General features: G+C 30.5%; 1 protein-coding gene across 2 annotated transcripts in view; it reads left to right on the top strand.

Moving 5' to 3' along the window:
- The window catches only part of LOC111031072 (two pore potassium channel protein sup-9-like), a 65,203-nt gene that overhangs the window by 31,459 nt on the left and 10,613 nt on the right, over nucleotides 1-23,131 (top strand). For both annotated transcript variants that reach the window (XM_022310857.1, XM_022310858.1), the window contains exons 3-5: nucleotides 2,217-2,372; nucleotides 5,160-5,478; nucleotides 9,344-9,530. In XM_022310857.1, the coding sequence (XP_022166549.1) occupies nucleotides 2,217-2,372; nucleotides 5,160-5,478; nucleotides 9,344-9,530 (662 nt within the window). The remainder of the gene's footprint in view (nucleotides 1-2,216; nucleotides 2,373-5,159; nucleotides 5,479-9,343; nucleotides 9,531-23,131) is intronic.

Below are 23,131 nucleotides of genomic sequence, written 5' to 3'. Positions count from 1 at the left end.
GTTATGGGTTTGAGAAACCGAGATAGATGACAAAACAATATTTCATACCCGACAGTGCTAGAAAATGACGAATTTGAAGACCGCCACATCCTTACTTGACCTGAAGGCGTTTTTAATAACAACGATGATAATAATAATATAGATTCATGTCAAAAAATAATCATTTTCACTGCTCGTTTTAATATTTTTTTATTTTAATTTTCGCTTTTTAAACAACAAGAATATTTTGTTTAAAAAACCCAAAGGTGTTATTGTTGTTAACCTAACGACCAATTTTTTTTTTCGTTTATCGGTTATCCGCACTATATACACAGTATGGATACACATTATTACATATGCGGACTTGATCTCTTCTACCGTTCTCAGAACCGTGGCATTTCACGAAAATAAAATATTATCTCATATTCTTACAATGTGAAATTGAAAGGTGTAAAAAACTTTTCAGGAAACCCCATTATATTCTTTATATAATATATACATTCAAGTATAATTTAAAGGATTATAATACATTTAAATGGTTCCAATTTTTTTTAACTTTATTATTACAATATTACAATCAACCAGATATAATTTTCTTCGTATTCCTTTTCAAAGAAATCACTTCCACACGGTGGGTGGAATATTAAAATATATGATGAAAATATTTATGGAATCATTTATTACAAAATATCTGTAAACAAAATTAAAAAATACCCAATACATACAATTCTTCATAGTTTTAATAATTCTATTACAAAATTATTTCGTTTTTCCGTGTATCTGTAAAAAGATATTTTCAAAAATGATAAAATATGCTTATACATTTCCTAGAACCGTATATATATTGTAGTAGAATTATTTTTACGATCACGTAAGCAATAAATTTTGGCTTATAGGGATTTTTCTTAAAGCACCGAGCATAATTTATATACGTTCATGTTAAATCTTTGGTAGTGTGCCAACAATGTAAATCTAAACAACTCCATGTGGTCCACTGGTTGATAATAATAAAAAAAAAAACATTATCATTAATTTCAATTAAAACACCAAAAACAGAATTTATACATCCTATATACTTCAATTAATATTGGTAATACGCGAACAACATGTGAACGTAATGGAATTATTAAACCGTAATAAATAATGTATTATGCAGGCAACATTGAAATGTGTGTAAAATAATATTATAATATTATAGTATTGTAATCAGCTTATTGTTTTAAAGCAATCGATTAAAATAGGTAACTAAAAGGGGGTTATTTTATAATTTGTTTTTATCACGTGGTAAATAGTTTTGTTTTTGAACGTTGCAGATATTCAGTGAGTATAAAACTCGTGCTGAATTTTTGGCTAAATTATTATAATATTGTGTCAGTTGGTAATGCGGGGATAGATGGTGATGTGGGACGTGTGATGCGAAGATCTTGCTGGACGTGTCTAACGTGAGGACTACAATATTGCAGTGGTTAATTATTAATGTAGGGACCATTTTAAAAAGACTTTGGATACGAATTCATTTCGTCACTATAGTGATTTTTAGCATGACAAAGTTCGAATTCTGGTTACATTACACAAAGTTTGCGGTCCAAGGGGTGTGATATAAAAAACATTCATGAAAAAGAACGAATTTTTTTTTCCTTTTTGTCAACGATCCATACACAAATGCTTAGACGTAGCGATAACTGGGTCAAGGAGTCGCGAGAAAAACTATGTGACAGTGTCGAGTACCTACTTATACAATATGTATTCGTATGTGTGCGTATATGGTAATAATAATATAGGTACCTACTGTGCATAGTGTTTGTTCGGTCGGGCTGGTTTTATAATAAATTTGATATATAGTAAGTCTGGGAAGTATTGAAACACAAACTCACCCATTATGGCGAGTGCCGCGTACCTACAAGACGATTATATTCTACGATAAAAAAATATGGTGATTACCGCTGAACATTTTTAATACACTCTCGTCTCTGATAATTTCTGCAGTATAAGAATTTAACATTAAAAGGCTTTAAACCATAACCCCCTTGAGGTACCTATAACATAATTGCACATATCCATATTAAAATATAATAATGGCATAGAACCCGTGATAGACTAACCGAGAATCTAAAATCGATAGATATAGAACCTCATCGTAGGCAGCTAAGCTGATTTTAGTATTCATTTTTTCATATAAAAATTCCTGAATTAAAAATCATCATTGTCATCTTCTTTTCTTTTTTTTGTTAACGCAGCCATAGAAGGGATAATCCTCAACAAGTACAACATATCCACAGACGACTATCGGCTGATCGAGACAATTGTGCTCAAGTCAGAACCTCACAAGGCCGGACAACAGTGGAAGTTCGCCGGAGCATTTTACTTCGCTACAACGGTACTCACGACTATTGGTACGTATACGTTATACTATATAATATATAGAGAGAAATTATAATAATATTTGCGCAAGCTCTTATACGAGTGTGTGTGTGTGTGTATTATTTTTGTATAGGTATAAATAGGTTTATACTTTGTATGCATAATCCAATATCAACTACCGTCGACAGAGAATAGGTAGCATTGCTTCTAAAAGGATTATTAAGGATTAAAACACTTTGCACCTTTTTAAGTATACCGCAAGCGAAGTGCCCTTCGATTTCTCTCGAACGTTTTAAAAACGCTCCACATTGTGCCCTGATTTTTTGCTCTCCACTTAATTTTTAAAACAGAAACAACACGCCACTGTAACAATACAAAACATTTTCAGATGAAAACTTTTGAGTTTTTATTATTTTATTTTTTCCATGTTGATACTTTTGAACATTGTTCAACAATAATAATACTCGAGCTTAAATCCAATGATTTATAATTTTACACTTCTTTAACTTATAATCACTGAACTGTTTGTATTAGAGTTATGAAATATAATATGCGCAATAAATGTTATTATTGGAGATAAACAGAATACAACAATTAAACAATTTTTCATGTTCAAATTGTATGAGACCATTTTTTTATTTAGTATTTTATTGCATTATTTTTACATGATTGTGTGGGTAAAATCGTACTCCCACCGAATAAGAATCTCGCACTCTCAGTAAGGTATGCGTTATTAATATGTCGTTACTTGTTTTTCTCCTTAAACCTTCCGCATACCTGACCTAGTTTATAAAATGCAGGTTACCATTGTTGAATACTATAGTAGCTACCTTCTATATATGAGTACTATTCATAATACTAGGTACTTGAGAACTTAAAAATAATATGCAAGCGGTTGGTCGTTTTATCGTGGCACACAATATCAATTTCAAGATTTTTTTGTGATATCCTACTACTTTTAACTTCGAGTCAGTAAAAATAATGATTGGTCTGACTAAACTCGTGAATGTTAGTAGTTAATTGAACTCTTGGCTAAGTAGATTTCTAAGAACGAGACTAGTGAAGGCATCAAGATATGTGATCACTGATGCGTGACAATTTATTTATACTTTAAAACCGAAATAATATTAAATTATTTTACATAGTTTAATAATTACAATTACTAACATTGATTAAAAATACAAACAAAGAACTATTGTCTGTCTTAAAATATGACAAACCCTATAAAGGCAATTAGGTACATTGTAAAAACAAATATCGGTGGATTACTCATCACTGACAAATAGCCCCCATGAAGATAAATGTTTACTATTGTGGTTGAAGAAAAAAGTTAAACATTAGACTATTAGAGCGTTATTTCATTATTAGTTACTACTTATTACTTATTAATTATTATACTACAGCAGATATCTGCAATATATATTTTTGTGTCTTATTTATTTCATTTCTGTATAATATTATAATACTTTACAATAATGTATAATGTTTAATAATTCGAATATCAAAATAATACGATTACTCACTAAGAATCATATTAAAAATTATTTGTATATTATAAAAAAAATCTCAAAGACAAATTTAAATTTTCCATAAAAACAATTGAAAAGAAAATTAATTATTTTGAACCATGCGTGGGGGTGTACAACGTTAATATACTGACAAAAAAACTATGACATTTTTAAAATAAACAGTTTTTTAAAAATCGATAAAAAATAAATTGCAACTGTTTCATACTGATTGTATACCACTTTTTGTTTCTTTATACTTTAATAAAATATGAACAATATTAACCATTGGTAACTAAGTAATTTAGTACAATTTAATTTATTGTACATTTTTTTTCTTTTCTTTAATGTAACATCCTAATAATGCTAATAACCTTGTAGTTGATGCCTCAAACAATTAATAAAAAAAAATGTATATTAACCATTAATTCTGCTTCTATAACATCGATTCTATGAACATTATTCAATGTCAATTAATTCGTATTGACACTCTTTGAGTGTCAGTGCTCTAAATTTACGTTCACTCCTTATTTCAATTGATCGAAAAATGAGTTATCATTATTTTCATTAATTTTATCTCGTTTGATGAAAAACCATTTACGGTAACTGTAATACATATACCTAAATAATTCAGATATAAATGTTATTATTATTATAATTATTAATTTTTGGGTATTCTCAATAATGCTTTAGAACTACGACGCCACAGATGAAACTAACATAAAAAGTACCGAGTGTTAAACTCGATCGAAACTAATTCATTAGGAGATTGTCCAGGAAAACTCTATAACTTTCATAATTAATAATACCCCAGTATCCCACTATATTACATATGTATATATTACGCTTCATATACAATAATTGGCATCATGTCATCTGATTTAGGTTGAGTCGGGAAATTTGGAATCCGCAAGTTGTCCATATAAGAAAATACATGATGTCGCAGCATAAATGCCCTTCTTTGAAAGGTTCAAACACTAAAACACCCTCGTCTCACATATTTTTTTTCGACATAAATATATTTAATATACCAAAGTATCTCCTCCCCCATAATTTATACGACATACTGAAATATTGCACGAAATCCAAAATCGTAGTCCTTGTATAAAAAAGTTTTCCCTGCCCTCGCCTTATGCTTCAGTGTTCATACCCGGGAGTTTTGCAGGATAATGCGATCTGTTGACTACGTAGGGGCGTGTCTGGAGGATTTAACCATTTTATACACCGGAGTCACATTTAAATAATTTTTTATAAAATCTCTCAGGTACACTCTGTATAATATTAATTGCCTGAAATCTTTTACACCTCCTGCAGGTTACGGGCACTCGACGCCGAACACAAAATCCGGCAAGTTGTTCACCATGTTCTACGCGATGGTGGGCATACCGCTGGGCCTAGTCATGTTCCAGAGTATCGGCGAGCAGCTGAACAAATTCTCGTCCGTGGTGATCAGACAGGCGAAGAGGGCACTTGGCTGCAAGCGTACCGAAGCTACCGAGATCAATCTCATATTCGTCGTGTCCTTTTTGTCGAGTCTGACAATCGCGGGCGGCGCGACGGCGTTCTCCACGTACGAGGGCTGGACGTACTTTGACTCGGTCTACTACTGCTTCGTCACTCTCACCACCATCGGGTAACTTAACAAAACACCCACACATATATTTATTCGGTATAACACGACCAAAGTATACATTTATCGACGATGACAATAATAATAATTACAACTATAATATTCATACAACAATAAATATATGCATAGTTCACTCAATAACATATAATATTATGTTGGTGATGATGAAGATTATGATGATAATGATCGGGATGTACTCTGTATTATATATTATAGGTACCCTATCTAACCTAACTTTACCTACCTACATCAGAAAATAGTCCCCCGACGATGTTTTCGCGTTATCTGTAGATATTATAGCGTATCTCCCTCGCAGTGGTCCGATTGTTTACGACCAGTTACGAACAAATAAATATTATCATCATTCTACCATTATTATAGTGCATGATTTTATTATTATTGTTATCGTTTATTGCCCGACCCTGATTACCTAAGCCACTGTAACCGCTTTGCTGTACTCCATTATCCTAAAGTTAAAATACGCTTCGTTCGCAAAACCAATTTCTGTACTAAATCAACGTGTAATATGTATTACATTAATACACGATACAAATAAATATAACATACTGCTGACAAAGTGAAAATTGTATGATTGCTTTTTTATTATAGTAGTTTTATTTTTACCTATAATAATGTAATGACCGGAGCTTAATAATTCGACCTAACCGTAATAATCTGCCGATACGACTAGAACCCCATATAGAAATGCAGAACCCACGACCCTCACCTATTGCTTGCCTATTTATACGTTGGTACTATTTAAACTTTACACTCTACATACAAAACTATATTATTACATTTCACATACCAAATTGAAATTAAAACAAAAAATAAGTGTCAATTAAATATTATCAACACTTGCTCGTTGTAACGTATTGTCATATATTATAATATAATAATTACGACCATTATGATTGTTTTGAATATTTTGATGATCATAATATTGTATTAAATGACTTCAACACCCATCGCACGTTTAAACGGCTTGAAAAACAAAATGGTATTGCGTTGTAGTGATCTGTGAATTCTTGAATTTGTTCCCACTAAAATGTGTAATGTATATTGTTTTGAGTTTCAAACAATATTTTAAGTTTGACCAAAAATTGTAGGTGATTGTGTTATGTGGTTTTTAATTATAAATTAACGAAAGTTATTGATTTGCAATTATAACTCATGCATTGTTTTTTTTTTAGTTTGTCCATTAATACTTTTTTGGATAAAAAGAGTTCTCTACAAATTTAATTTTAAAACAATAATATATAGCCCCTTCAGACACTATACTGTATACATTATAAGGGGTAAAACTAACCTCTCTGTAAATCGGATTTTGGCACAGATGATTCCTACTTTGAAGTGGTAATTTCTGCAGTAGTTTTCAAAAAAGTTTTAGATACCGATACATATTTATTATACAAAAAGTTAATTGCAAGTAGTGGCAATAATATTGATCTCATGTACGTCAATTTTTATTATGAAAATCAATTTCATACTGAACTCTTTTATTTTTGAAATAATTAAACATATAAAATCAAGTTCATAACGATACGTTTTAGTAAATGTTCATAACGTTTTAATTGATCAATATTCAACGTAATGCTAATATTTTTTTTTATTGAAAATGTTTTTATTTATTTTATTTTGTTTTCGTTGCTATCTTAACTTTGTAAAATAAAAACATATTTTAATATACTTACGTATATTATAATACAATTAAACTAAAAACTAATATTATAACACTAATTCATCATTAATATTAAATACATGCATGTTTTTAAATTACTGTGTATAATTTAATTTTGCACTATAGATTATAGTAATATGATTAATTAACGATAGCTTTTTGGTAAAACAATTTGTGTGTTTAATGTATGATAATTAGATGCTAATAATGTATGTAGGTACACATTTTTGTACAAAATAAATATATCTTAATATATACTTGGATATTGTTACAATTCCTATACCTAAAATGTATTTATATTTTTTAATTAGTGTTGTAATAAATAATATATTATTAAGTTACAATTTTTCTAAATAATAATACATGCGTTATAATATATATATTATATATCTTTATCATATAGTTACAGACTTCTGGGTATATACTGCATCTGTTGAATTAGACAATTAATAATTTAAACTGTTGAACCTCCTAGAGGTTATAGATATTATAATTTTACCATTGGTGCAATAAAAATTAATTATCGACATGAATAACGTTAAAACACAATAAGTCAAACTTGATATACGTCTGCGATATTGGCACACGCCATTGCAACTTTCTTCAACTCAAACTCTCATCGGTTATTACTTGTTAGTAGTGTTTTATGATATTGAATTCAAAACAATGTAATAAATCATTTCAATCGAAAATTGGCTTTGAAAAACAATTTTTGGTATCGCTTTAAAAAGCACTTATACAATCGTAATTTCTTAAAAACCATGCTCGCTTGAATTATTTCAGAATTTTTTGACGTGAACGGTTGTTTTACTTTAGACAAAAAAGAACCTATTGGTAAAATATAAAAATTACCTTTTCAAAGTACCATCTTAACTCAATTTCAAAACTACAGAGGTTATACTTTAAAAAGTTTTTAGACACCATTTTTAGTTTAAAAAGTTTTCACAGTAAAACATTTTTTAAAGTATATGTTTAACAATACTATTCTTGCTCTACCCAGAATCTATATCCTCATTGGATTCTCAAAATATTAATATTACAATAATGTTATTTAGATGGAAAGTTATATATAATAAATCATCTTAAAAAACTTCTTACTACCTACCTATTTAATAATTTATGTGTTTTGTATTTGTATTAAGTAAACATTGTAATTATTTTACTGTATACTGAACTTGATTTATATAGTTCTATTTTTCATCATTGTATTGGGATTATTATTTTAAAACTATTTCAGAGATAAAAATATGTATTTATTCATATTTTCCGTGGTAGAAAAAGAATAGTGTTCCTTTGGTGAAAAAAAGAATCTAATATTATTATCTAGTCTGGTGGAAAAGGGATAAGGTTTATTCTGTCAAAAAAGAGAGCGTTCTTCAATGTTTGTCACAAAATAAATCAAATAAACAGTAGAATTTTGTACATAAAAAAAATATGCTCATTTTATAGTTTATTTTGTTCAATGAACAATATGTAGTATAAACTATGTAGCCATGCAGGCATCATAATATTATTATTTACAAAAGACCATAATAAACGTATAGATTAGTAGGTTATTGATTATTATTATCATTTCGAAAATATTGTTGAAATCAATTAACATTTTTATATGGGAAAATAAAAAAAAAAACCTGGTGTATAAATATTATAACAATATCTTACTTTTTCATGTTTCCTTCTCAACAAAATCTGTTTTCTAGAGCTTGTTGAATGTAGTTGTCTACATGCAAGTACCTGTAGCTAATGTATTATTTATAAAGTGTAACAAGAAGTCTCTATAATATGATTTTTATTTCAAACCATATTTATCGTGTCAGAAAATAGAAATGTTGCCATTCAAATATAAAATATTTTACTCTACACTTATTATGTATGTATATTTAAATTATTAATTATTTTTGGCATTGTACACCGTTTTATTTTATATATAATCATAATTTTTTCGTAACTCTTGAACGCACGCGTAAAGTTGATCCATCCTTCACTTAATGTATACTCATTCAAAAATAATGGCATTTATTGATAGTTTGCTCAAGTCAAAAAGTGGAATCGATGACGATTCACTGGTTGCTTCGCTTATCTCCTCTGCTGTAGTGATTTTACCCATTTGCTATTTATCGCATTGGCTCCTTTATAGGTTAGGTATATATTATATTTATGATAATTTTTATTTTGAACTTTTCTTAGGTTCGGTGACATGGTGGCTTTACAGAAGAACAACACGTTGAACGACAAACTCGAGTACGTGGCGTTCACGTTGATATTCATTCTGTTCGGGCTGGCAGTAGTGGCAGCGTCGCTCGACCTATTGGTGCTCAGGTTTGTCACGATGAACACCGAGGACGAGAGACGTGACGAGGCTGAAGCGTTACAAGTAATGTTAAACGATAATTTATTTAACAACCATTACACTGAGATATTTAAAAAAAAAAACAGAATTATCAAATGGCAAGCATCTTGCAAAAAATAACAAAAAACGACAATTTCCATTCCCCTTCACCAAAAAACGCATACACTTGAGTGCATGGCATAATATGTTGAGGTGGGATTTGTTTTAAAGAGTTGAATATAATATATTATAATATACTCAGGAATTAAATACAGTTGCAGGGAATGTCTCGAGTAATTGTAGTTAAATTCATTAAAGAAACACAAAACACTTTTCAAAATCGTATTTAAGAAAATAAAAGATGGCCACGTGAAAATGAGTGTATCTGACATAAACAAAAATATCGTAGGACCTATTTGGAAAAGTCCACAATAGTCTACATATCGGATTCGAGATTTATTTAATCTAACTCTCGCAACCTATGCACGGTGGTTCGAATACTATATAAGATACTACGCGATGGACGATCACGACAACGACGGGTAGAAAGTTTCGAATATGTGTCAAACAAATATAATATTATACAACGTATACGCATGTCCCACAGCAAAGAATACATAGGTATATGTTTAAATGTAATAAAATTATTTACAAAAGGACAGATTTGAGATTTCCGTTTGTTTTTATCCGATTTTGTTGTTTACGCGCATGTTTGTATTCGTTTCGAATACCTCGGGAACGGCAGGTAGAGCAAATACTGTAGGGAAAAAACACGGTGCAATAATAAAATCCGTATACCGACATGCGGTACCTATAGCTATCATACGTCGAGTAAGGGTGGAAAAATCTGGGAAAAAACCACAACGCAGTGGGACTGTCGTCGGATGGGAAATGTTCAAGGCGGTTATACAGAGTGGACCGCTGTACGTTACGTTGTTTTGCACGTATTATCAACACCTACATGTAATGATGGTCTATCGGGGTCGACTAAAAATTAATTGTTATAATTTAACATCACATCACTGTATAAATATGTAAAGTATTTATATTATTATTTTTATTATTATTATTAATATTACTATCATATAAAAATGTTCGTCAGGTTAACCTAACACTCGTGCTAGAGAGTTTTTGAACGAATTTCGGTCAAGTATCTCGTTGCGTTGTAACTTGTAAGTACAGGTACACCTTGAGATGGTAGGGAGAGGGAATACAATAAACAGTATGTGTTATTAAGTAATATAATATAATTTCAGAATGTTCAAATTTAAAAGCCATACAAATTCAACAGCTCGTCAAATACATACGAATAACCATAAAAAAAAAAAAGAAATTATCTAAAAGCATTTTTTATAGATAATATACTTAAGTTCTACATATTTCAATGTCTTGTAAATTTTTTTGTAAACGCTCTAATTTTTTATTAAATTTAATGAAAACATTTCAAGAATAAGGCCCCCCCCCCATTGTATATGCAATATAACTAATGTATAAAATATACTATGTAGAGTATATACTATATAATATACGTTTATGGTCAATCAAAAAAAGTTTAATAATACAATAGCCTAGCTGTTGTTGCTCCTGTTCCCACTATCGATCCTGATCCTAATCCTATAGTCAATTCTTTCTATATATACATTTTATAGCTGTCAACATCGAAGAATTTCACTTGACGTGACGCTCTCATAGTCCCATAATACGTGCCATACCATGCTGAAATTCTGATCCTATTTGTTCCTCAATGTCGACGTCCTCGTTATCGTTGGCACAATATACATATTATACGAATAAAATATACGTTCAAATGAAGCTTAAAACACTTTCGATTATTTTTTTTCAAAATATCGTTTTAATTATAAAATGTGTTCGTGAAAACGGTCGACGCCCACTCGCCTTCAGTTTATTTTAAAATACTCCACGACATATTATAATTTACTGTATTACTATATACTTACCTACGGTACACAAGTACAGAACACATATAATATAATATATTTATATATATAATATGCATTTACATGGATTGATGGGTCGGTGGGTGTGTGTTTGCATATAATATTGTTATAACAATATAATATTATATATGCACAAATTGTGTATATGAACAGTGTTATGAGACGAGCCAGTGATAATATAGATTGCGTGTTACTCCGCAATCTATTTACCGTGTTGTGTTATTACCTACTATCATTATTTTAAAATGTTTCGCAGCAGTACTGATGTGCTGTAAATATAAAACGAATTCTACTGTATCGTTAAAAATATATATATGTATTTTATGTGGATAATTTTTAAGAAAATATTCAGAGGCAACTTTATATACGTAACACTGCAACATGTATTATTCCTATGCAAATATCGTTTTATATTGTATACAGGCAATTATATTTTGATTGAAAGTCAAAGTTTTTCTTACGCTGCAATGACACATTGTTATTACTTATTATACTGTGCAAGACGACGTAAAATTTAACTTTTAAAAAACTTTCCAGTGTTATTTCATTGGTTGTGCCTCGGAGGATTAAAATAATATAATTACCGAAATTGTGAGGTTTCAAACCGTTGCCGTTGATGACTTGAAAAAAAGCGTACAATGCTGACAGTAATAAAATATTATAAATAAAAAATAAAAACTTTTATACTCACACAATTGACTCGGCTGCGGTAGCGATGCTTCTTATATAAATCTTCGAATTATTATTAAATAGTAATAACAATAATAAACGCCATAAGTGAAATTATTATTAAAAGTTTTATTAAACAATAATATTTTGGCAGTCTCAGTTTGTATTGGATTGCAATGCATCGTATAAGTTGATAATATTTAAAATTATGAAACGGTTTATATATTAAAACTAATGCGGTAAAATGGATTATAGTTATGTCGAGCATTCGAATACAATAATACATTTTATTGACACTAATAACGAATAACGATTCAAGTTTGGCTCGAATAAATTGTATCATCCGCCGACGTCGTCGTCGTCGTCATAATATTATTCGTAACACCTTTTTAATACATCATATCGTATTAAATACCTACATATCGGTGCATACAACTATGATATATAGTAGGTGCCTAATAGTATACGGGTGTAAATAACGATTAAACGCGTATAATTAATTACATTCGAACCATTTAAACTAATTAAGAAATTGCAGTATTCTCGTTCAAAATAAATAAATTGCGATGGAATATATATATGTATGGAGTATGCTAATCTCGTTTGCGTCTATATACTCTGTATAATACAATAGCTGCAGCTGTTAAACAATAATGTCATTTAACACGCGCACACGGATACCGGGTTTTATATTATTATGTATTATACTATCGTGCCAGCCCAACCCATGCGTGACAGCAAAAATAATTGACAATCCCCGATGAAAAATTATTCATTATGGCGCGTATAGGTATTATATAAACTGTTAAATGTAAAAATCTATGTATGAGCAGCAGCCAGACAATTTAAAAAATGTATAACCGTGAGAGCAGTAAATCGAAAACAGTTCCTATAGTTGATATTATTATTATTATTATTACTATTATTATTATTATTGACGGGGGCAGATGTCGAAATTCGATTTGTTCGCGGGGGTGACCGCAGGTCGAAGCACCGCTGACATAATTCGGACAAAAGGTTAGATACAATTACATTTCAAACGCATATATGTACCACACACACACGCTCACTCGGACATTTCTCTTTTTAATTACAAAAAAAAAAATATATATACAAAAAAATATGTATATATACCGTGTATATGAGTGTAAAAAAGATAAAAATAAAACAAAAAAATACTCCAATGTACGCGAGCGAACGACGAGCGTGACACCATGAAAAGGGTTCCTGTACGTTTAATGTGTACGTGCGATATTATATTCACTTGACTGGTTTTAGTACCACGTGCGTGGTTTTTGATATTTTATTTATATCGACGCGGTCGTCCCGTCAAGAAAAATCTGCCCGGGCAATTTCGCTATTTTAACTGCCGCACGAATCTAGTGCGACCGTTTCTCGAATACACGCTAAACATTTTTTAATAGGCCGTTCGCCCGGTCCGAATATTTTATTATTATTATTATTATTACATCATTTGTTACACTTATACCGTACCGCGCTATTATATTATTATTCGCACTATTACGATCGCAGTGTTGTTGGAATAATATTATGATTTATGGCGATAACCTGCTGCCATGTCTCTCCATAGGTATAGGTACCTATTCATATTTGGTAGAAATTGTTTTGCTGGTGCTCTCCTAGGCCGTCACTATTTTCTGCTACTATTTTATACTTCTATTTTCTTCCAAATATTAGATACCTGCCGTGTTCCTCTACTGTATACACTTTCCCCCATCATCAAAGTAAAAGCTTTTCATCCTCTTATATTAATTTGAATATATCTATTTATCATTTTCATATTCTGGTCAGGAATATTTTTATGTAGGTATACTAATCTACAAACATTGAGTATGAAATAAATTCAAATTAAAAATCGTTGTGATCTAAACATATAATAAAATATGTTGATGTCTGCAGAATTAAGTTTAATTTAGAACTAAAATAACTTCAAATTAAAATAATGTAGTATACAAATGGTTAAGTAGAAGTATTTTTTTAAATATATAATATTAACATGAGATTTTCATAAAATATACTGATAAAAATGTGTTGGGGAAAATGGATATACTTTTATTTTTTTTTAAGAAAAATGAGCATTGAAAGAACACTATATCTCATTTTTGGTGAAAAAGTATCGCACTCCTCCTAGATCCTATAAGCTGATGGTGTTCATTTCTAAGTAAAGTTATATCATTCTACAGATATTTTATGTAAAAACATTCAAAATGATAACAGTACTGCAAGTACTGTAGTGTATACTGAATAACTTAATAATCTTGACAACTTTTACAACATCTATAATATTTCGCATGATTATTTCCAACAAACCATCGAGGGAAACAATAACGTAGTTTCGACTGAATAAATAAATTCATTTTTTTCTCCTGAAATGGTATTTATTTTCATTCTTTATAGCCAAATAAAACATTCTTAAAATCATTTATAACACAGATACGTACCTATATAATGAAATATAACTGGTTTACGACTTATTCGTTTTAATATCGAGTATTAAATATATTTTAAAACTACCTATGGTATTTTTTTATTCCATATTTGCTCACATATTTTGACTACATTTTATGGTACCTTATCTAACATCATAGACTTGAAGTATTGGACTGAGGGTCAAACGACTGTAGTTTCAGACACTATATTATTATACTGTACACTCATCTAATGTATAATGTATCTCCGATTACTATATACAAATACAAATGACATTACGCGTGTAAACTGTAGGTCACATATCAGGCGAATCATTGATAACTATTGGTTTGCAGGTGTTTAATTTCTATATATTGTTTTGTTTGAGGAGGAGTTAGTTGACCAATTGTATCTAGTTGATAACATTTAATTTCATCTTCTACCCCTTACACTAAGCGCGTTTTCCTAATATATACATAATCAAATAGTTTAAAGTGATCAACTAACTAAATTATGGAAAATCGATGATTAAGTTTGGTTGTTTGTAGGTACCTCCAATGACCAGTGGCCATCGTTTATAATTCATAATATTTTCTGTTATATGAAAAAAAGATAATAACCGTTCAATTTCATTTCCTATATATATTCGTTGAAATATTTTTTGTAACTACAAACTAATTTTTTTTAATCTCACAAGTTTCAATAAATGATGTTGTTCTTAACAAAATGACTGAATTGCATGTAGGTTACATTAATATATTATGATCTAATAATAAATATATGTACTAATGTACCTACTCATACTTGTGAATAAGTATTAACCTATTTGTCATCCATGTATTAGGTATTTAGTATTTATTTTTAGTTATAACGTAAGGATGTATATAGTATTTTAATGTTATACATTGCGGAAACCTAACGGCTCACACTAATATTGTATTTATATTCGGTTACAATTATTTAAAACTTGATACAATTGTTAAGTACTTAAGTATTTGAATAATAATTAATGGAACCAATATTTTAGACATTTCTGAACCAATTGTACCAACTATTGGCACAGACCATCATAATACACCTGTCTCGTATCGAACATGTCTTCTGAACACTTACATTTATTTATACTATATTATTATTTTTTATCGTTATAATTTTCGTGATGAGCGGAAAGTAGACAAACACATTTTGGGGTAGGAATAGCTTTTGAAATAATGAATGACCATTATGTATCGCGTTCAGTATAACGACAGCGTATTGATTTCTATTTCGCAAAAACCGCATCACGGTCGGTCCCGCCGAAACGAGATTTCTTCCAAACATTTTATTTTTACCAGCCGATAACAATCAAGCCCAGCCAGACCAAACGGCGGCGTGCCACTATATTATTATTACGACATTACATTATCTATTCTCCGCGTTTTCGGATCCTGAGCGAGCGGGCGTGTCCCGTTTCACGTGACGCCAGTGAGAGGGCCATATTATTAAAATTAATACTTTACACACGCAAGTGAATGTGTGACGTGTGTTAATATATGTATTATATATTGTACGATTCACCCAAGTATAAGGTACCAGGCATATATATGTCCTGCTATACAGGGTAGTTATTTCGTTTTGAACCAGCTGACAATGTCCTGGGAATTTTTCAAATTATATGATACGTTTTTTTTTTTTGATTTATAGACTTAAGTAAGAATATGAAATTTAGAGTTCCGATTGGGTACCGTGTGAGAGAATTTTTATAATATAGAGAAGTAGGGAGATTTATTTTTTTTGGAACCTATGATTAATATTATGCATTGGGATTTGTGGCGAAGGCGACCATGGTGAGCATTTTTTTGTCAAACGTAATAATGGTGGTAATATAAATAGAATTGTTATCGTGTTACACTGTTACTATTACTTAGCTAGTATTCACTGATAATAATGTTAGTTGATTCAGGTATGTGTGATAACAGTTCAGTTCTCGCGTAGTGGTTCAAACACGAAAAAAAATGGTATGCGTTACCAGGTGAAAATTATAACTTAAGATTTTTCAGGAGAGAATGTCAAACCAGATATTTGAACAATTTTGTAAGGTTATTAATGGCAAGTTGTAATTGAATTTGGACTGTTATATTACGTTTTGGCTGCTACGCTGCTAAGGTTGAAGTCATCAGTGTATAAAGTAGATTAAACAGGTGAAGGAAGCGATGTTCTTAATTATTATGCTAATATATCACTATACTTTCTATAATATTATATAACGATATATATTTTGTCTTTACAATTTTAACACTGCTTAATACCTACTCTCTTTTATGTTATTATAATACTCTCTATAACTACATTTTAAACAATAGCTTAAGGGAGTTAGATAACTGTAATTATTGACGAATGTACTGAATATGTTATGTAAGTTTTAATTCGGAACAATAAATTAAGATATTTTAATATTAAATTGAATTTAAACTTTAAAGTACCCATAGGTATGTTCATTAATGCGCATGGTAATAATAAATAAAGTAACTGAAATCGTTTGGCTTGTGAGAGTCAGTTTAACTACAACAATGGTTTTGATAAGGACTGGTTGTATATTTTCAATACATGAAAAATATCGACTGATTTACTCAAGAAATTTATTTGCTGAAAAATGATTTTATTCTGCTGTGTATACTATACTGTATGTATTTTATAAACAGTTAATTATCTTTATTTTTGTAAAATCCACATTGTTTGAGATAAATGTATTAAGTTTCCTCTAGGAACCATGTTAGACGTATATGGACAATTTTTTCCAATAGTTTACATAACATTAACTCAAGAGCGAATGAGCGAAATGGAGCAGTATATTTTGTATTTTGTGTATCTCTTCAGGGGAGAATAGACAGGTCGAAGGTTTTTAAGAATATTTGTCATTTTTCAAGAAATCGGGAATGTAATAATTGTTGCTGAGGTTTTCTTCAAAGTATTCACTGAGTATTTATCTGCTACCGTAAATAAATTCGTGATTAATGATGATGTAAGTGATTGATGAATGTTATATTATGTTTTTTTCGTTCTTGTACTTAATGAACAAATTTCGTTTCACATTATCGTATGAGGTAAGTTTCACCAAGATACGGTTTATCCGCTTACGACCAAAAATATAGTATTTAATTAATATGGATATTTTGTTATGAATAGGGAGTTTGTATTTTGAACCTTAAGGTTCTATAGAATTCTATATTTATGTGATTATTCTTGTTATTTACATCAGAACTATGGTTGTTTGCATCGTAAGTTTTGATTTCGAGGGCGTTGAAAGCGTTATCTGAATATTGTAAGGACGCAGGTAAGTCATTAATCTTGTTATCTACTGTGTCGGTGGAACCAGTATTGGAGATTCTAACACTGTGTTTATAATTATTATTTTTTTTTCTGACGAATTTATTAGTAGTTTGTCCTTACGAGTTACGACATTTAAAGTCGGTGGGCGTGTCACCCGTTGATTTAAGTATAAAAATGTGATAAATAAAGTAGAAGCGAAACAAGGAGTAGACAAAATAATAGGTACCTATTAGTATCAACAGATCACGCCATTTAGTATTACAGTTGTACATATTATGCTATTAAGCTATTGGAAACTATACATACGAGGAGTGCGATACGATAAACGTGCTACTCTGCAGAGGTTGTTCACGTAACTGTCATGTGTATATTATTATAATATAATATTAGGGAGGTTCATTTATGCGATTAGCATAATGAAATGAAAAATCGATTTCTCAACTCCATTGAGAAAGACACGCTCTTTTGCAGTACGACAACTTCGCAATACACAATATATAATATGATGATAATAATAATAACAACAATATTACGTAACGGTCATGGGTACACGGAATACATATAGGTACCATTATATTATGACTTTGTTGAGATTGTATATACATATTATATTATTCACGATGGTCTACCACGCTTACTCCCACGTAATTATAATACTAATAATGATAATAATAATAATGTAATATAATACTGCACGTCGACGTCAAACGCCGCAAATAAGTTATTGTCACCGATATGATTTTATCTATACGTGTCTTATATTATATTAAAGTAGGTACGTACCACTACTATGACAATGTCTAATTCACAAAAGCAACTGAGCGACAATGTGGACTATGGTCTGCCGTGGATTATAGCTATAATATATTTTGTTATGCTGTACTAATATAGTAGATGGCTGCCTATAGATTATATACAATTCGCGAGTACAATATTATAGTACACGCTAGAGTCATTATGTATAACGTAATACTACAATATTATACAAAACCAAAGTTGATTAATATCGAAGCTTTCATATTGCACAGGCTAAATAAAAGAAAAAAAAACAACTTCGAACTCATTATATGTATAGGCAAGCAATTTTATAATATCACGACGGAGTCGCTCTATTTCAAGTGTGCATTTACTGTACATTTTATACAATATACATATTATACAGGTATGACGTATATGCATATTACATTCACTTTAATAGTATAGACACACGATATGACGAAGCACTGGGAATGCGTATTGTCAAAAACTACTAGATGAGTGACGATCGCCAGACTTAACCAGATGTATGGGTATATTACTCTCATTGTCAGACATCCCGCCCTATAAGCACGATAACGAGCTGTGGATATGGCAATAATAAAGCGGACGTGAGAGAGATGACGACATGACGTCGTAAAATACGACAGTGTCGAGTTGTTCATTTTAATAAGTAATACAGTCTGTCTTGCGATAACTCAAAGTCAAGGAGGGGGACGTAAAAAACGAACCGCTTTGATTTGACTAACTCGAATTTTTCAGGAAGTCTAATTCAAATCTTCGAATTACATATGAAGAAAAAATAAAGGGCATCATTCACATATTATAATGATACATAGACACAGGACAGCTATACCGGGGTAAATCGTAGATGTGATTACATTTTGAAATCAATCGTTGAGTTACAAAAGTGATTTTCATCGGAGATTTGGGTAGTCCAGCGTATAACACAAAATATTATAGTCCATAATATTATATTACAGACCTTCAAAGTGTAGATAAGTTTTTCTATAGTAATATTATTTTCTGATTCATCTCAAAATACATTTTGTTCAAAAAGGGTTTGCTATAAATTCTACTGTTTGGTTCATTTTCAGCGGATTATCGCGATTTACTTTAAAAAATTAGTGGAAAACTACTAAAATATGATGTTTAAAATACCGTTAATGTCAAATTTTCATTCAATGTATATGTCCTGTATGGGAGTTTTAGAGTACTCATTATATACACTATACCGTTATAACTTATAAGTATTATTGTATTAAGTAATATTACAGACAAAACGCTTATCGCAAAGTGCAGACTAATTCGGTCCCGATAATAAGACGATAATATAGATAAATGAAAATAAAACAAACTATTTGTCAAGTGCTTATTATTTCCAACTTCGATATAACGTGACTAAAAGTGCATTCAATTAAAATTTCTCTGCTAGTTGGAATATTTTGAGTTACACTATGAGAGTAGTCAAATGATCGAACTTAAATTTAAGGTAATATATAACATTGATTGGGAGAAGTATAAACAGTGATTGCAAAATAACCTGTGATGATCTAAAATTATAAAACATCCACCTATCCACGTAAATGAAAGTAAATGTTTTTCGAAGTATAGTTGTCTACGAGAGCTTAGTTTGACATTTTTCGGCGGGTATTCCTAGAAATTAACTAATAATCATAGTTCTATGACATTTTGGCAAGTGAATTTTTTTCTGGCAATAAGCCATTTTGGCAAACAATGTTCTAGTGAAGACGCAAAACATATATGAATTTAAAAAAACATTTTTCACTCACTACCAATAGTTTGATAGCCTTAAATCAAATGGCTCCATGTCAACGGAAACGTATTATTTTAAATTTTGTGGCCCTTTGTGTAATAAATTCTTAATACATTTTCCAGGCGGTTTATGCATTGAAATTTGACATCATATATAGTTTTTGTTTAAATATGTGAAACATAAAAATAAAAATATTAAAAATATTCACTACTTTAACATTTAATCCACGTGTTAAATGATTTTAAAAATCATCAACGTCATCATACTATTGGAAATACAAAAACAAATATTTTATAACGAGATGCAAAAAATAATTTACTTTATTTAGCAAACAAACAATTTTAATTGAAATCACAACATGTAATAATAATTATTTTTTCCATAGTCATCGATCATAAATTTAATCACTAAAACGCGTTTGTACGTCAATTGATGTTGTCGATGATCTATAAGCCACATGTTTATTATTTTTGGAGGACGAGAATCCTTATCGACAACAGTGTGCGTAAACATTAATTTTCAATTCTTAATTTTAGAAATTTTTTTAAGCTACATTTTATTCAACAGATATTTTATTGTTAGATTGCGTAGTTATTGATGTTCGTGACAATATCTGTTGGTAATCATTATTGATTATACACTATTGTTGCCGCAGATCAAGTAATCTTACGTGACAGTCGAGATTTATTTTACGTCGGCGTTCAAAACAAAACAATTAATGTAACAAATTTCCTAATAAATAAAAGATGAGCTAGTGGGCCAGAGATGGATGTATAATAGTACGACGCCAAATCGCACTCTGAATCCTTCTGACAGTGCCAGTCTTTGTTGTTGCGTATCGACAAATTGCCAGTAAATTTCTTCTCCGTCTGAAATAATATCGTCTTTGGCGCGGTAGCGATATCGTAAGATATACCCACCTAATGTATATACGTATAACGAATCTCTGACTTGGCAGTATTCCGAATACTTTTAGAATACTGTTTCCCGAAAGTATTTAATGCTGTATTCCGAATACTTACGAAAGTTGTTCGAATAGTTTATTTAAAATAATACTATTATTATACAGCATTAAAAAACATTTATTCTTTTTGATGTATAATTTATAAAATGTATGATGTATATTGTTATGTTATCGATTATAATATATCACAGTTATAAATTTATAATACAGATAATTACCAATTATAAGACCAGATGTTGCACTACCTAAAATTCAAGCCATGTAACTCTCAAAAATGTAAACGGATCAAAACCTACCTCAAACCAGTGTCACCACTTTAAATAGATAAAAACAGTTTTTATGAGAAATTATTGATTCATAACTACGCATCACTGATATTCAGCACTCGTGCCAAATTTCATATATTATATCATATTATTATTTAATATAATAAATAATAATTATATCAAAAGTGTTGTTCACTAATTTATTCCTCAAAATATGTGATCAGTATTATCAGCTAGTAAATTCAGAAATCAGAAGTGCAACATCACTTTATGATTGTGGTTTTATAGAATCTGTATTTAAACGTATAGGTAACACAATATATTTATTAAGTGGCTATAATTTAAAATTGTCCTAAAAATCTCGGGACCCTATAGTATCTATAAATTATGAAGTGAGAACATTTTTTTTTGATATACACTTTAAAAAAATATGGTGTACACTCAAGACATTATTTATCAATATTTCCCTGCGTAAGACAATAAGTATCGTTTGACTATATAAGTACCTAAAACAAAAAATATTTTAAAAGTGTTTGGAATACTTTTATATAGGTAGTATAATTGTAAATATTTTATTCTGAATACTATTCTTCACAAGTTTTCGATTATAAAGTACCTAGCTATTTGTTTAAAACGCGTTTTTAAAAGCATTTTACCCAAGTCTGAGCCGAATATTCATTTAAAACATAATATACTGTATACAACGATGTAGAATTACACTCGTCGCACAATGCTACTTTAGCATTCGATCCGTCCTTATACATAACACACGACAGACTTGCAGCTGTGCGCGGTTTCGTGTAATGTACTGTGTTCACGTAATAATATTGTATACATATACACGTGGCGTACGCGTATTATATGTACATCACTCTGCGGGGGGGGAGAGGGCGTGGACAAAAGCGTCGTCGTTTCGAGACGTGATTTTGACGGGTCCGAGTCGTATTAATCGGCAGAGGACAAAAACAGAAGCTCCGACGACGTAAGCCCCTAGCCGCGGTGGCGCAGCTCGCGACGAGATTTCCTCGTCAAACCCTGTTTTTAACGAAACTCGCGACCCTTCGCGGTCCGGCACACGGACACAAATCATCTCCGAGTGACGCACACACGCATGAAAATAATATACAGGACGATCCTCGCGTTTATCGTCAAGCCGCAGAAAATACGAGTACCTACGTAATCGTGTGTATTACTATTTTCAATCAAAACACCCCGATATAAGCGATAACCATTGGACAATGTAAGAACAATCTGTTTTTTCGAACGCGTGTAGAAAAATAGATAAATAATAATTCCTTGTAAAGTTGTAACTCTTAATAGATATATTGTTATAATGTATTGCTCCCGGTTCGCGACAAAATAATCACTCTGTAGACATGTCGTACTTGCAGGACCCTAATTTATAATATACGTTCAGTATATATATATATATATGTATATGTACGTGTGTATGTATGCGTTTGCGTGTATATGTGTGTTATAATATATTGTCGTTGTAAAATATATATTATTGTCGT

The sequence above is a fragment of the Myzus persicae genome, unplaced genomic scaffold, assembly GCF_001856785.1.
Source record: "Myzus persicae strain clone G006 unplaced genomic scaffold, MPER_G0061.0, whole genome shotgun sequence".
Taxonomy (NCBI): domain Eukaryota; kingdom Metazoa; phylum Arthropoda; class Insecta; order Hemiptera; family Aphididae; genus Myzus; species Myzus persicae.
This window is presented reverse-complemented; position numbering and strand designations above follow the sequence as displayed.